A 16,730-nucleotide genomic window follows, 5' to 3' on the forward strand; every position below is an offset into this window, starting at 1 on the left:
ATAATATTCATTCCATGACCTAATTAACTTTTGGAATGGACTTTAATTACACCCAATTTTAAATTTTAATAACCACAATATTGATAACTAAAATGAACATTTGTGTTAGTGTCATTAAACTACACATATACATATATATCAACAAATAAAGTTTTATCTTATTAAATAAGATGGGTTACATAAATCAAATGACATTATTTTTTTATACATAAGAATAAAAAATAAATACTAAAAAAATTTAAAATAATTCAGATACTTATTTAACCAACAGAGTTAAATATTCTTGATCATACAATAACATTTTTGCTCCATTGAAAACTAAAGTTTTGGAAAAAAATACACATATATACACAAAATATATAACAAATTTAGAGTTGAAAAGGTGAAAATAAACACCAAAAATTCAGGGAGCTATAATGTCCATTTTAATTGTTTCTCTGGCACTATATCTGATAACACGGATTCTGGTATGGTAACGTGGATAGCTTGAAAAACGAACAACAAATCTACTTTTCAGAGTGGAGGCACAAAAAGAAATGACACAGGACAGGAGCAATATAAAAACTAGGCGAGTAATTTGTGCGGAAGAAATTTAAAAGGGTGATGATACTAGAGCCCCTATATTACATAGAAGGAAGCATCATATTATAGCTGGTTCATCGTATCCTTCTAGCATCATTGTCTCGTCATATTCAACGGTGCCCACAGTATTCATTGTAACTACTATAAAGTTGCTGACAGAGCAATGATCAACTGCACCCTACTACTCAATGATGTATTGATGGCACTGAAATAAGCCATTAATGCATGTACAGTACAGGGGCGAGCCAAAAAGCTTCAGGTAAATTAAGACGATTTTTTTAGTTTTATTTAATATCCTTCCCTCCCCCAATTATAAAAAATAATTATACACCAATCCATCCTGCTCCACAGAGAAAGTAGATTCAAACATGTTGAATCCCCAAAAAAATTATATACCAATCTATCCCACGTACTCCACATTATTTCCCTATTGCTTGGTTTGATTTAGGAAAAAAAAAGTAAAAAGAAAAAAAGAAAAAGAGTTGAATGTGAAATGATTTTTAAGATGTTTGATAAAAGAAAAAATAAAAGGAAAGAAATGTAAAAGTTTTCTGTTCTCTTATTTGATTATGCAGAAAGTATAGGAAAAAATGTACATACGATATTCCTTGTAAAAAATTGACGTGTGTAAAAATAAGGATAATTTAGTATTTAATTTTATGAATAACAATAATAGAATTTTTTTAATAAAATTTAATTAATCATTTAATTTAATAGTTTTTTCATTAATTATGCTTAATTAAAAAGATAATAATATTCATATTTGTAATTTAAAAAATTAGTAATAATTAATTTAATAAAATAACAAGAAACAAATTAATCTAGTAGCGAGAAATTCTTGCATCGATACAAACCCAATACATTACTCTTTAGCACAATCAATAAAAAATTTACAGAAAATCAAATTAAAATTTAAAAATGTCAACCTGTAAAATAAAAAATACAATATAAAATTCGATATTTGATAAAAAAAAAATGTGTAATCATAATTCCTCCCAAACACGTTTTTAGTGCAACCGTCTTCTTCCTTCATCTCTGGTTACTGAACAACATTTTTCAAGTGTGGGGGAAGAGATTGTTAAACCTATTTATTTATTTATTCTTTCTACAACAAATAACGTAAGAATCCTAAAATTGAAAGTCCCAAATGATAAAAGAATAAAACTTTATTTCTTAGTGCACACAACACGCCACAAGCCATTTTCCCCTCTTTTGTTTTCCATTGATAAAAGATACGAAACATATCACACAACTTAACATCGCATGCATTTGTTTCACACAAACACAACACCTCAAATTACCAATTTATTAATGCAATTTCTCCTGCAAAAATGATTTAATAATAAAAAACTGCATGTGAAGATTTAATTTACACTGATGGTTCGATCTATTCATGAGGGGCACACCAGGGAAATAAATGAAGTTCATGATCGGTAGCTATGGAGGCATAGCAAGGGAACAATGTTGATCAATAGTTAGAGAGATAAGAGGAAGAAAAATGTGTTGTTAATAAAAAAACGAGGAAGAAACCTGTTACCCTCAAAACCTGGAGGAATAACCGTGATTCTTTTTCAAATGTTATTTTTTTTTTTAATTTACAGTTTGACATTTTTCTATTTCAATTTAATTTCTTGTAAATGTCTAATTGATTGTGCTTAAGAGTGATGTGTTGGATTTGTATCCACACAAGAATTTCTCTCAAGTAGTAGTGTCCACTTCCATACGATGGAGGTTGCTTGTTAAGTCCTAGATTTTGATGGAGTTTGCATTTCGGTATTTGATGTTCTTCGTCATCAATAGTTGGCTAATCTTGCTACATTTTGCTTCCTTATTTCAGATTTGGCAAATTTTGTCATAGTATGTTTTTCTCGTACATTTTAACCCCTGTATGTTTAAAATTGTGTAATTTTATCTCTCTTGAATGTTTATTATTGTTAGTTATTTTCTGACACATAATGTTGGACAAGTGACATCAATAACTCAAGAGGAAGATGAATTAAGTTTTAAAATTTTTTCACTAACAAATTTAAACCCTTTTTTTAAATGATAAACTTAAAATGCAGAAGAAGAATAAACAATCAATTTAACAATATTTTTTTAAATGCACAAGATAAAGTAAACTGCAGAACTGAGATAAAGGAAGAGAAAAATGCAAACTTAATTTATATCGGTTCGGTCACTTCTCGTGCCTACGTCCCGTCCTCAAGCAACCCACTTGAAATTTTTACTAACTTTGTAAAAACCTTTTTACAACTTCTGAACACCCAAAGAATATCTTTCCCTTGTGTTCAGGAAACTCACATTTCAAGAGACAACTAGTCTTTTGATTACAACTTATTTTCTGAGATGAACAAAAAAAATTTTCTCTTTTAGAGTGGATAATACAATTTGATGTTCCTGGATGAACTCTAAATAGATTTGCAAGTATTTGTCCAAAAGTTGTTGAGAGAACATTTGACAATGAAGTTCTCTTAGAATATTTTTCTCTTACTTTTTGAAGTCAGACACATATATATAGGTTCTTCGTGCCTTTTTAAAAATGGTTTGAAGAAATGTGTCTTTTCAAAAAGTTTTTTATGAAATTCTTCACTGGTAATCGATTACATATTTCTGGTAATCGATTAAACAGTTATATTTTGAAGCGTTGTGACTTTTCAATTTGAATTTTAAAAGTTCCGTTGTCGATAATCGATTACACATCAATGGTAATCGATTACACATTCAAAATTCTAATTTCAAACCCTTTTAAGAAGCTGATTTGCAAACTTGTCTTTTGAAAATGTTTGAAACAATGTGTTTTGAGGCAAAAGCTGATGTTGAATGAGTCTTGAAACAATGCTTGTTTGTTGAAGCAACCTTGTCTTAATCTTGAAACAATACTTAACCTTTGAATGTTTGTTGAAGTAATCTTGAAAGCAAACTTGTTTGATTATTCTTTGACATAATCAAAATCATGTATTCATACATTCACACATAATAATGTTGTTGATAGTTAACATATATAACACTCTAATTAATATTAAGATGAGAATACATGTGACATTCACATGATTGTTAATCCATTGACGTGATGACCTATAATTAGGGGCAAGATGCGCAAAATCTTAAAAACAAAGTACAAAATGCATGAAAAATAATAATTGATAAAAATGTTAGAAGTAAAATTAGAACCTTATTGCCCTCTTCCCGCTTTACTACCACCAAAGTCGCCAGACCATTTGACTTATTTAATTTTTAGATAAAAATATTTATATATTCCATTATTATATTTCTTAATTACACATTTGATCTCTCAAAGTATAACTATTGTGTGAATTTATTTTTTTATTTAATAATAAATTGATTATTTTAATTTGAAAGATAAAAACACATAAAAGTAACAATAAATAGATAGTGAGAATATTACATCAAGATGTTCAGTAGAAACTCCCCAACAAAGAGGCTTAGTCTTCCATTACAAGCAATGCTTCAAAACTTACAAGAAAGAAATTATTTTTGGTGAAAGAAATTGGAAGAAGATGATGGAGGATGTCTCCTCCAACCTCTAAACCCTAAATCTCTCTATTTTTCCTAAACTAAGCTTTCTTTGTTGCTCAAAACTCATCTCTACCAACTCTCTATTCATTCCCCCGTTTTGAAACTCCGTCAAATTTAGTGTTTTAAAGGCTCTTAGACTCTTCAACTTCCGAAGGCTCGCTCAGCGAGCATGTCTCGTTGAGTGCGAGTTAGTGAATTTTCACTTAGCGAGCATGGGCGCACTAAGCGCGAGAAGAGAAAACGTCCTCGCTAGGTGGATTGGCTGCGCGCTGGGCGAGCAGATCTTTGAATTATTCTCTTCTAGGGTTTCCCATCCGCTAAGCGAGCTCGATGCCTTGTTAAGCAGATGCATCTCGCTGAGCGGATCTGCCTCGCTGAGCAAGTCATTAGCAACTTTAACCTTCTCTTCTTTGGCTTGAAACTAAGTTGGATTCAACATTAAATCACAAAAAATGGAGTTTCTACCTTATAAAATCATACAATAAAGAAAATATGTACAATTTCTACAAAAAGAGCCATAAATTGGAGGCAGAGTGCTATTTACTTGCAAATTTTCAATACCAAACTAACTTATGAATAGCAACTAACAACCACCACCATGATTGTCAACTGTCACCATCACCAACATGATTGTTGTTGTCATTACTGCCACCACCACCAATACTGTGATCGCCACTATGATCATCGTCATCACCACCTACATTACTGTGGTTGTTGTCGTCGCCATCATTGTCGATGGTGCCAACAACAGCAATGGCGATCATGTTGGTAGCGACGACAGTGGTCATGGCGACGATCATTGTGGAGGTGGTTGCGGAAATGGTGATGGTTATGGTGTCTTGATGTCAGTTAAATTTTTAAGATATTTGATTATATATAGAAAGAGAGAGAACATATCATATGAGAATGATCATCTTATGTGAGAATGAAAATGGTTAATCTCAATCGTTAGATTAAGATGAAAGACCAAAATTAAAACATTTTAAATTCAAATTAAAATTTCATTTAACCATAAAATGTTCATAAGATTTATCAAACAAAAAAACAAATATCTTAAAGATTTTATTTACGTTAAGATCTTCACCATAATTACTATAATCACTGCAACCACCACTACCATGATCGCTGTCATGACCACCATCGTCGCCATTGACGGTGGTGGCAGCGATAACAACAACGGTCATGTTGGTGATAACGATGGTGATCACAATGTTGGCGATAGTGGTAGAGACTATAACGACAACAATAGTCATATTGGTAGTGGCGACGATTGACAATCATGATGATGATTACGGTGGAGGCCATGACAGTTGTAGTGGAAATGGTATGACAGTGAGTTAGTGATGGTGGTGATGATGATGATATGTTTGAGATATATTAGAACGTCATAAATTAGTTTTTAAGATATTTGATTTTCTGTTTCTGGTAAATCTGATAAAAAATTTATGATTAAAAGAAAAATTAATTTGAATTTAAAATATTTAATATTGATCTTTCATTTTAATAAACGGTTAAAATTAATCATTTTCATTCTTACATAAATTAATAATTCTCCTATGATACGTCTTCTCGATATATGTAACCATTCATTTATACAACAATTTTCTATGACACTTTTTGTAATTATTTTTTTTCTTCTCTTTTTTCTCCACCATCACATAATTATAATTATGTTATATGTCACATATTTCTCTTTATTCTCATCCTATATGTCTTTGCATGATGTACACATTTTTTTATAAAAAAATTATTATAAGTATAATTTCTCAAATAGATAATTGAATTTAAAGGCTTTCTCTTTAAGGAAATATGCCATTTTCCGATTCACATGATCGATCGTTAAGAAGGAATGTGTCACTTCTAACAAGAAAAGGGATATATTATGTTTCCTTTCTAGTTTAACCTTGTATACCTATATTTGTTGAATACAGTTTTGCATTCCAATAATTTCATAAAGTAAAATGGAAAATAAAATGTTACTTGCTATAGGTAAACACTATTTAGATTAGCAGCCTAAGCTTTTTAGGGAGTCAGAAATTCAGAATGGCGCCTAGCCACGCACGCCTGAATTATTTTATCTATCGGTTCATATTGCATTACACAGTGAACATAAACTTCAGAATCTTCTGCCCTTAAAGAGTGGGATTTATAAATTATGGAGTTTCACTTTCGAGAAAGAGATGAACGAGTCAATTATAACCGAGTCAATTCCTTGAAGTCTTTGAAGTTAGAGTAACAGCAACAACCTTTCACTCTTATTGTTCGTACTTTCATTCATGCATTTTTGGATGTCGTTTGATTTCGTCCCAGAATCAGAGATAAAGAGTGTTGGCATCTTAGTACGTACGGTGACATAGAGCATAAATAATGTATTAACAAGTCTATCTCGCATCTAAAGGCTTTATTACCGTATTAATATAGTAGGCAGATACGAATATAGAAGTCCCAAATAAAAATTCTTCAAAACGTACCCTGTTAACAACTTAGGCATTGTTCAAAATCTGATACAAAAGCATAGAATTGATATACTTATACGGTATTAAACAATATTGGTCGAAAATTTCCGTCCAGTTATAGTGGATACTATGAAGGAAATTCGAGTTAATTTAATGTTTATAGTCTCATTACGCGCTCTTCTTGCCAACAATAGTTGTTAATTAATTGTGATTCACACGTAAGTAACTTATAGTAATTGATCGCATAAAGTTACTAGGGCTCATCTACTGTACCTTTTGCTGATCTTCATATTTTGCTATAACTTTTACAAAAAAAATATTATCATTAATGTTATTGGAGATTAAAATTTTAAAAAGTATACAGCGCATGTCATAAAATAAATGCGTAAAGAAATATAGAAAAATAAAAAAATTCCAATTTTTAAAATTATAAAATACACTATTAACTAACTAATGATAATAAACATATTCTTTAATTATTACTTATATATGTTTTTTTGAGATGACGTATGTACTTCTTATGGTAAAATGCACAATTAATTTCAAACGATTCAAATCAAAATTATATGTTGAAATTGAGTGAAGAAAAGAAAGAGAAGAGTAAAGGAAAAGATTCCAAGGAAAAAAAAAATACCACTCCCTCCGCTGAATAAATTAAACAATATATAATATACTTCACAAGATACTTTCTCATATTATAAGCTTCACCACTTCACCTGGTCTCATTTCTTTTAAACAAAATTATTCTGGCCAAGTTATTTGCTTACTAATTTGTATTGTAGTAGCTAGCCATCCCATCAGGTTTGCAATTAACATATTTTAACAAAAATTAAAAAAAATTATGTGCATGTTTGAATTAGGTTCTTTTAGAATATATATATTCTTTTAAATTTGTCAGTTTAAAAAGCTATATAAGAAAATGATTATTTCTCAAATAAACAAAACAAACATGCACTGCAACTAGATTAACAATAGCTTACATTACATACATGCTAGCACATACATGGATATATAATTAATTTTACGGATAAGTCAAAAGTACTAAAACATAACAAAGTGCCCCCCACCCTTAGAAACCTAAACTATAGTTATTTTTTGCTGGACAGCACAGCTATATATATAGGCTGCTAAGCTTTACTTTTTGTGGGGTTTTGGTTCATTATTCAACGTCTTCTGGCAGCGGTTTCCCTTTGAGCATTGAAAAACACAGCAGCCACAGGAGGCCCCAACTCATTCTCCTCTGCAAAGCTCCTCGAGTTAAAGAGGTCCCTTGTTGTTGGTGTTTTCAGCACTCCCTGCCTCCGCTTCTGCTTGAAAACCAGAAACACAAACCTATGTATCCCTATGTTTGGCCTTGGAATTTCGTACTCCACCACCTCATTTCCTGTTCAAAGACACATATATTTGTTTTCTTTGTTTCTTAATGAAAAATATAATAAAGTAAAGCGAAAGCTATTTTCTGTGTGTAAGTGTAACTGTGTATATAGCTATAATAAGATTAAGTAATTTACCAAATGTGGCGTCCGTTGTGCCGGGGATATCTGTGACCAGCCTGTGAGTTATTACGTATGGTCAGACACTTTTTTCATTCAGGCTCAGACCATATATAGCAAAATGAAATCACCTATATATATATATATATATATATATATATATATATATATATATATATATATATATATATATATATATACATACATATATATATAGTGTATTATTATCTGAAACTCTTCTATTTCTATATGCATGCGTTTTATTTCTTGTTTTCTTTCCATATCAACGCACGAAATTTAAATTTATTGTTGTTTGTTTATATATATATATATATACTTAATCCATTAAAAGTCAAGAAAATTAAGGTAGAGTGAAGACCTAATTCTGCATGCAACAGTTTATATTGGTGTTTCATATCATGTAAATTGTATAGTATATAGTATCATATAAATACCAGTGTAAGTGTTCCCTCAGGTATGGATCACTAGGGCCAGGAACGTCTGGATCTGTCATGACCTGAAAAAAAGAATGCACGGAAATGGAATATATATATAGATAGATATTATAACAGAAAGATATGAAAGGATCGAAGAGATACAGAAAAGTAGGTACCAGAGTGAAGAAGGATCTCATATCACCTCCATGAATCTGAACCTTAGGCTTAGTGGTTACTGAGGAAGGGAAAAACTCATGACCATTATAGACCTGCTTATTATTGTTGTAGGAGACAGTGATTTTCACAGTTGGAGTGAAATGATCCACTACATCTCCGATCACCTTCCCTATAACAAGAGGATCTGATGATATCATATTCATGGCCATGAACAGGTTAGTTGAAGAACTAGCCCCTGAAAGTGACTGTGAAGTTGTGAGTAACAAAATAGTTAATGTTGCTTTTGAGGGCTTGATGTGTTTGAATGTGAAGCAGAAACCCTATATTTATAGTGCTGATCCCTTCAATACTTAATAATTAGGAGTCATAGAGGGAAGCGAGAATTAAAGAATAGGGGGGAAAAGTTGAAAAGGCTGGAGTTGCATCACATTTAGAAAATTATTGATAATATATAAAATAACATATCTTTTCAACAAAAAAATAATATAAAACGGCATATATTTAATTTTAATGTTAGTATATTTTCCTTAAACTTTTGCACACACATAAATCATGTGATAGTAGGATGAGAAAATCTAATCTTGATCATAAACAAATGAATGATTAAAGTTGTATTTAAAAATCATTCATATCCATTCATATATAAATGAAAAGGCATGTATTTTACCTCTCATACATTCATATGTAGAAAGAATCTTATCCATCCATATATTTGTTTATATACGTTGAAAGATCACTTTATATATTTGTTTATATAAATCAAAATGACTCTTATATTAAATATTTTTTATCGAATAATTTTATGTTATCATTCATCAATCCTTCTCCGCTCTTTCTCACATGCACACTTAAAAAGTTTAATTATTAACCTATATAATTATAATATTCTTTAATAATATGTTTAAAAGTATATTTTTTTTACTATATATTATTCAATTTTTTTGAAATAAAAACTTTAGGATAGAGACAGGCTATATGCCTTCTGAAATCTAAAGTCAATGTAAGCTATACAATTTAAAGAGTATTTTAAACAATATCACACACAACTTTGTTATATAAAATTTCTAAGTTTAAACCCAAATCGTTTTCCAAACAAGCAATTGAGGGTAACTTCGATCTCTTTAACAAATAGCAATCATAGTACATATTGAATATTATATTAGAAATAAAATATAAAATTATTTTTATGTTTTTACCTAGTATTTTGAATATTTTTATTGCCAACTCAGACATTTTACCAAAATTTTTGCGTGATAAAGTGAAATAGAATTCGATCCTTGTTGAACTATTCTTCAAACAAAAATTTTAATCCCTTAAAAAAAGTTTAATTAATTTCAGCACAAAGTAGGTAGACAAAGGTTTTTATAAGAGGAGGTGTGATATAAATAGAAATATGATATATATAAAATCATTATCATATCTTCATTTAACAATTAATTAAACCATTTGGAATTATGGAATCATGACATGTTCAAAAATCCCATGCAAATTTTGCCAACTACAAAAAGTGATAGCATTAATTGTATTGTTAGACATTGCTGTAGATATAGATGTATCAAGTGAAAACTCTTTTATTATAAAAGAAAATTATAAATCTTGGTCATACAATTACAAATTATATATGGATAGTTAAAATTAAAAAATACTTTAATGTTAATATAATACTTACCATTCAAAAATATAAGCTAATAACTAGCTTATATGTGAAATTAATTCTTATTTTTCATAATTAGAATATTCTCATTTGATATTATCTCACTAAATGCTAAATTATTTAATAAATTTTAATTGAATAATTTTTAAAACAATTATTATTAAATTAAAAGTTACTTTCGCACAGATTATATTTATAAAATTTTATATTAATGCAAAATTATTTAATACATCATTTATGTATACCAAAATTGACAATATATATATATATATATATATATATATATATATATATATATATATATATATATATATATATTACAATAATGTAAATTATTTGATTTCCTTGTTATTATTCTTATAATTTAACTGTTAGGTCAATAAAATTATAATCTATTTAAAGTTATTAATAGTATAACAGTTGATATATAACTTATAAAGAGAGTAAGTGATCGACTAGGACCAACCTAGTATACATAAGGCCATAAATATTATAATTTCGATCAGTTTCACTGTTAGTATATAACAAAAAACCAAAAAAAGTGTTATAACAAAAAAAAACACTTAGGTTTTTCTTTGGGGAATTCAATTTCATGATAATGTAAATCTGACGAATTTTTGGTAAGGAAGATGAGCACTGTGTTTGATTTTTGGAGATGCCAAAAATGAGTAAACATTTTTTTAAAAAAAACTTGCTGCTTAATTTCCAATTATAATATTGTCAATACCTTGCACATGTTTCACTATAGATTGTCTTGAATGATTGAGCAACCTTAATTATGAAAGAAAAAAAAGGAAATATCATTACTAAAAAAATGACATTTAACAATAGTTTTAGGATTTTTTAGTGATGATTTACTACTGTTATTATTGTTCACATAATGAAAAATCAATATTTTTCATAATGATTTTCAAACCTTCTTAAAAAAAGTATATTTTTTAAGATAATTTTTATCTCATAACTGTCTTAAATTTTTTTTTTTTAAAATAAATGGTTCTGAAAAAATCATCTTAAAGAGTAGACCTACATTTCTTTCCATAAAAACCGCCTCAAAAATATATAATGCTATTTCGTACGTAACTCTAAAGTTTGGCTACATTTCTTTCAATAAAGTATATTCGCTTTTTAAAAAATATGTTTTCCTAAAATAAAAAAGCTATTTAATTTGTAATTGATCTAGCCGTGTCTTTGTGTTAAGGTACGGTTGGATCTGGTTCAAGCTAGTCTTAGAGCATTTTTATGAGGGGTGCTTAATTATCTCATTTTTTCTGATTAAGTACCATCTTTTATTAAGAACTTAACATTGCTAATGTTTATTAAGTATTCCTCAAGCCGTTTTTACTTGTATAAGTATTTGTGTTAAAAATTTTGTGGGTCCTTTGTGCATGTAATTTTATAAAATTGTGATAAATGAAAGGATATGATGTGAATTTTTTGTGAGACTCATCTACTAATTTTTTTTAATTGTTGGATTAGAGAGATGGTTGCTTAAATTATAAAAAAGTAAACATCATAATTATGTATAATGGTAAAACTCATTTAACTCCAAAAAGTAAAAAGAAAAAAGAAAAGAAAAGAAAAGGTTTCTATGATGGAGATGACCTTATGATTGTTGATGAATTAATATATGACCATCTTAATTAGGTTTGTTACATTGAGATTATTTGCAGCCGACCTAAAATATTAACTATATATGGCTAATTGGCTGAAAGAAATTAAATCAGGGCATACAGTGAAATATATATTAATTATTGAAGCCAAGCTAGCTAGCACGTAGCAGTGATTCCCAATTTCTATATTATCTTATAAGATATATGCAAAGGGGGAAGCAGGGAGAATTTGAGGTTCGAAGGACTGGAGAAATTATATATGGTCTGGCCGGGACCATTTCCAATCATGGTATTAAAAAGTTGAAATTCCTTCCGTGGGTGTTATTAGAACCTTCCCTAACTAAATTCTCATAATAATTTAATTTGCCAACTATAAAAGGGAGAATTTAGAGTATAAAGGTATTCCACCCACAAAATTAACATAAGTTACGTACAAACAAAAATTGAGAGGTAGTGGCTTTGGTCATTTCACATTAAAGAAGATTCAGATGGAATGGAATGGACCACTTTTGATATTGAAAATTTGAAACTAGAGCAGTGGGGTGAGAGTGGATAGCTCTATCAGGAAGACTAGAACCATATATAAAATTATTGTCTTCTTAATTACAATATTCCTATTCCCCTTTGGATCACTTTATTTTGATAATTATATGCTTTAATCACTTACTAAGTAGTCACTCTAAAAACCAAGAAATTCTAGCACAATTAGATTTAGCATGTTTTCAGAGAGCATTATTATTATTATTCATCAAGCGAGTTTAAATCTTTTATGAATAATATTTTTTATCTATACATGGAATTTTCGGTAGTATAATAAAAAGATGATGTCTTAATTTTTTTTCTATATAAATAAAGCAACACAGTTTATATTTAAATAAATAATAAAAGAAAATAGATTAGTCATTTTAGCAAAAAAGACAAAACATATTTTTTTAAAAGAACGAGAAATTTTTATATAAATTATATTAAAGAACAAAAAATATAATATCTTCCTGCTGCTATAGGCATTATATATATATTTTTTGTCATTGTTCTTCTTTCGTCCATGCTGATCGAGAAAAGAAATTCTAAATTTACTCTGCTCAAAGGACAATGCATATATATGCTAGGGGATAACCTAGCTTGATGTTCGCTTTAATTCCCATTTAATTGTTAATTAAATTAAACGGATAAGAAACTTAAATATAACATTACATTATGGGGGCCAATCAATCACAGATAAGAAACTTAAAATAAATTACTTAAATTACACCCATATATTAATTGCTATATACACTGAGTGACCGATGATAAAGATGGGATTTAGCTCTCTTAATTAAAGTGAAAATGCATGTCAAATGGAAAATAAGAATGTATTTATAACATAGTTAATTCAAAGTTTATATATTAGTGGAACATATACTTAATTATACTAAGGATGGTTTGTTTTACAAAACCTTGTTAGATTATTGGAATTTATGAAGATGAGAATATGTTTTCTTAGGTTTGTTAGAAGATAATAAAAAAAAACTTCCAAACATATTTTATTCTTAAGATAATTAAATTTTCACGCTTATTTTATTTTTGTATTGATTTGATTCTTATAAAAAGAGACTGAGAATGTGAATTCTTGTGTGGTGAGAATTTGATTTAGTGTAAAAATAATATTATATCCTCATTATTAATATCTACTACCCACTACTTCTTCTACTTACCTATCAATTCTATTATTCTGGTTTTTGTATATTTTGGCTACTATGTAAATCAAAATTTCACTTTACATATTTTTTTTCTGATTTTTCTCAGTTTGTTTCCTATCCTTGAGGTGAAAATTGTATAACATGTAGAATCATCTTCAATTGTGTTTTAAGTTTGAATTTAATTTCATATATGTATGTTTGAATGATACACAATATTGACATTATGGAGGATCAATTCATGGTATAGTTGGTTGTTGATATAAAATATAATAATTTATTCAATACAAAAATGATATTTTGTAATATAATATACATTTCTAAAAAAAATGATGTGAACCAAACATATATTTTAAATATTTCTGAAAATAAAAAGATTCTCAATAATTAACCAAACATATTTTTCTTGAGATATTTAAATTCCATTTCCATCTAATATTTCTATGAATAATATTCCAAAAAATTCAACAAGATTATGTGAAACAAAGAGTTTGTATGATCTATATCTATGCTATAGGATAAGCGTGAATAATGTATGAAATGATAGTATTATAAATTTAATCAAATTATTAATTAGGATAAATTTATTTATTTTTATCATAATTATCTTAAACATGATATTAATAATGACCTATGATTAATTAATTGTTTTAAAAAATTATACCCAAAATATATAGAAATTAAACTCATAATTAATATGAAATACTTTTGAGGATATAAAAATAATATAAGGTCAAATTTAAAATTATTGGGTTTAATATCATACAACATATTTTATTGCATAAGATATATTATATATGTTTTGTGATATGTTGCATCTCCCTCACCCAACATAAAAAAAAACTTTTGATTAAATTAACTTTTACTTGAAAATATACTTTATTTATCTAAAGGTGTTGTTACATAAAAATCTGCTATGTATACTTAATCAAAATAATTATTGTAATTAACAACTTTCAATAAGAATCTAGATCCAATGACAAATTTGAAGAAATTCCTATATCCTTTTAACTTTAAAAATATTTATTACTATTACTAATATTTTTTTTATAAAATATATCAATAAACTTCTAGATTCAGTTTATCAAAACAAATTATTTTACCTTATTTCAATAAATTTTATGGTAAATTTTTTTATGTGAAAACAAGTGCTTAATTCATGTTGTTTATCCAAACAAATATTATATAATTAGTTTATTAATCTTTTTCTTTATGTATGACATCAAAAAAACATTGGATAAGGACATGGGTTTATATAAATTATGGAACTTATTTTATAAATTATGGTGCAAGAATTATGAATTTGTGATACGAACAAAATATTAAGAGTGTGTTTGGATGAGAAAATTTAAAATCCTGATAAATTTTAAATTCTAAGAATTTCAAATACTTCAATTGAAATTCTTTTATTTTCAAAATTTTGTGTTTCGATAAAAAATAATTAAAATTGTGAGGATAAAAGAAAATGAATGCAAATAGAAGAGAATATATGATTGGTGTGCTTCCAAAGAGATGAATAAGGGAACTAGGACACGACGATGTCCACCACCACACTCGACCACAACAACATTCAGTCAGACGCAAGGCATGTCTTAGACCCTCCGCGCTAGTGAGCACCTCTGCCACGTGATGGGCAGTGACGACTGCTCCCGTGACTGACAATATATCCAAACAATAAATTTTAAATTAAAAAAATTTCTATAATTAAAATTCTCTATCTAAAGTCACTCTAAAAAATATTTCTATCTTCTTCAAAAGGGAAAAAACGAGAATATATATATATGATCACAATCTTAGTTTTAATTGAACAAATGATGAAATGTTGCACACCGACTTGACTATATATTTCAAATGGTTCGGCTGTTGCTTAAAGTGGAAATCTGCAGTTTTAATCATCATTATCAATGATTAAGTAAATTGATGGCGAAAATTTTAATGCTATTGTAACTTGTAAGACTGAATCTTTGTTCACTTAAAATATTGAGTAAATTATACTTTTTCTTTTTTTCTTTTGAGGGGTGTAGATATTATATTGGTTCTCTGCTTTGATAGTATTTTTTTTTTTCTGACCACAGTTGAGTACGTTGTTAATTAATATTTGTCCGAATCATAAGGATACTTATGTTCTGTATATTTTTTTCTAACAATTTATTTTATATTAAAAATTTAATCATAATTTATTTAACTTTTTTGTATTATATAGTTTATTTAACTTAATATCGTGAAAGTATGTTACATTTCTCTTTCTTTACGTTGCCTTTCTTTTTTGATATTGAAATATATAATTTAATCTATTTAACTTAATAGCAATTAAAAACATTCTTTATAATATATTTTTATTACAATTATATTAAAATAATTTTAATTCAAGAAGTTACTCTTAACTTACTCAATACCCTAAGTCACTAACATTACTTTTTGTCCACACATCAACTTCGTTTCTCTTCATAAGGCGTTTAATCAAAGTGAATACTTTTCATATGACACAATAATGTCTAATTATATTTGTTGTTAGTATATAATTAAGGTCTCGTCGAAAACAATACGATGCCCTCTTCGGGGGACTTCAATAAGATACCACATTTATAGCATACAAAATTATTCTTGATTCCTACCGGTCAAGAGTAATTATTAATGTATCTTTTAAATATTTCATCTCTCTTTTTTATTTCACCAATCTTTTCTCCTTCTCTTTCTTCATTTCGCCTTCTTTTATACCTTTTTCTCTCCCTTTCTTAATTCATTCCTTTCTTTCTTCTTTTTCACTCTCTTCACTCTTTACACTCACACTGATAAAGGTATTTTTCATTTTTTAAAATATAACTGAATTATAATTTTGTTATGTTTTTTTACAAGGAGCCATAATTTCATTTTTTTTGTTTTTTTAACACAACAAAATTATTAATACAAATTATATTAATAACAACACACATTACCTTTTCTAAACAGTGATCAAATTAATTTTTTACATAAGTTACCTTTTTTTAAAATAAATTTAAATTAATTATGACATAAATTAATCTTTTTAACTATAATAAAATTAATATCATGAATTGATTTGATTATTATTAATAAAGATAATTTTTACTATAATTAATTTGATTAGCC

At 27.9% G+C, this 16,730-nt stretch overlaps 1 protein-coding gene across 1 annotated transcript; it reads right to left on the bottom strand.

Annotated features, from left to right (window-relative positions):
• Positions 1 to 7,738: 7,738 nt before the first annotated feature.
• Positions 7,739 to 8,885, bottom strand: CEN3 (CENTRORADIALIS-like protein 3). Its single transcript, NM_001289240.1, has 4 exons — positions 8,682 to 8,885; positions 8,524 to 8,585; positions 8,087 to 8,127; positions 7,739 to 7,959 (listed from the first exon to the last, which is right to left on the bottom strand). Exons 1-4 carry the CDS (start codon positions 8,883 to 8,885, stop codon positions 7,739 to 7,741), a joined length of 528 nt encoding a protein of 175 aa, NP_001276169.1.
• Between the last annotated feature and the right edge of the window lie 7,845 nt (positions 8,886 to 16,730).

This window comes from Glycine max, chromosome 12 (genome assembly GCF_000004515.6).
Source record: "Glycine max cultivar Williams 82 chromosome 12, Glycine_max_v4.0, whole genome shotgun sequence".
NCBI lineage: Eukaryota > Viridiplantae > Streptophyta > Magnoliopsida > Fabales > Fabaceae > Glycine > Glycine max.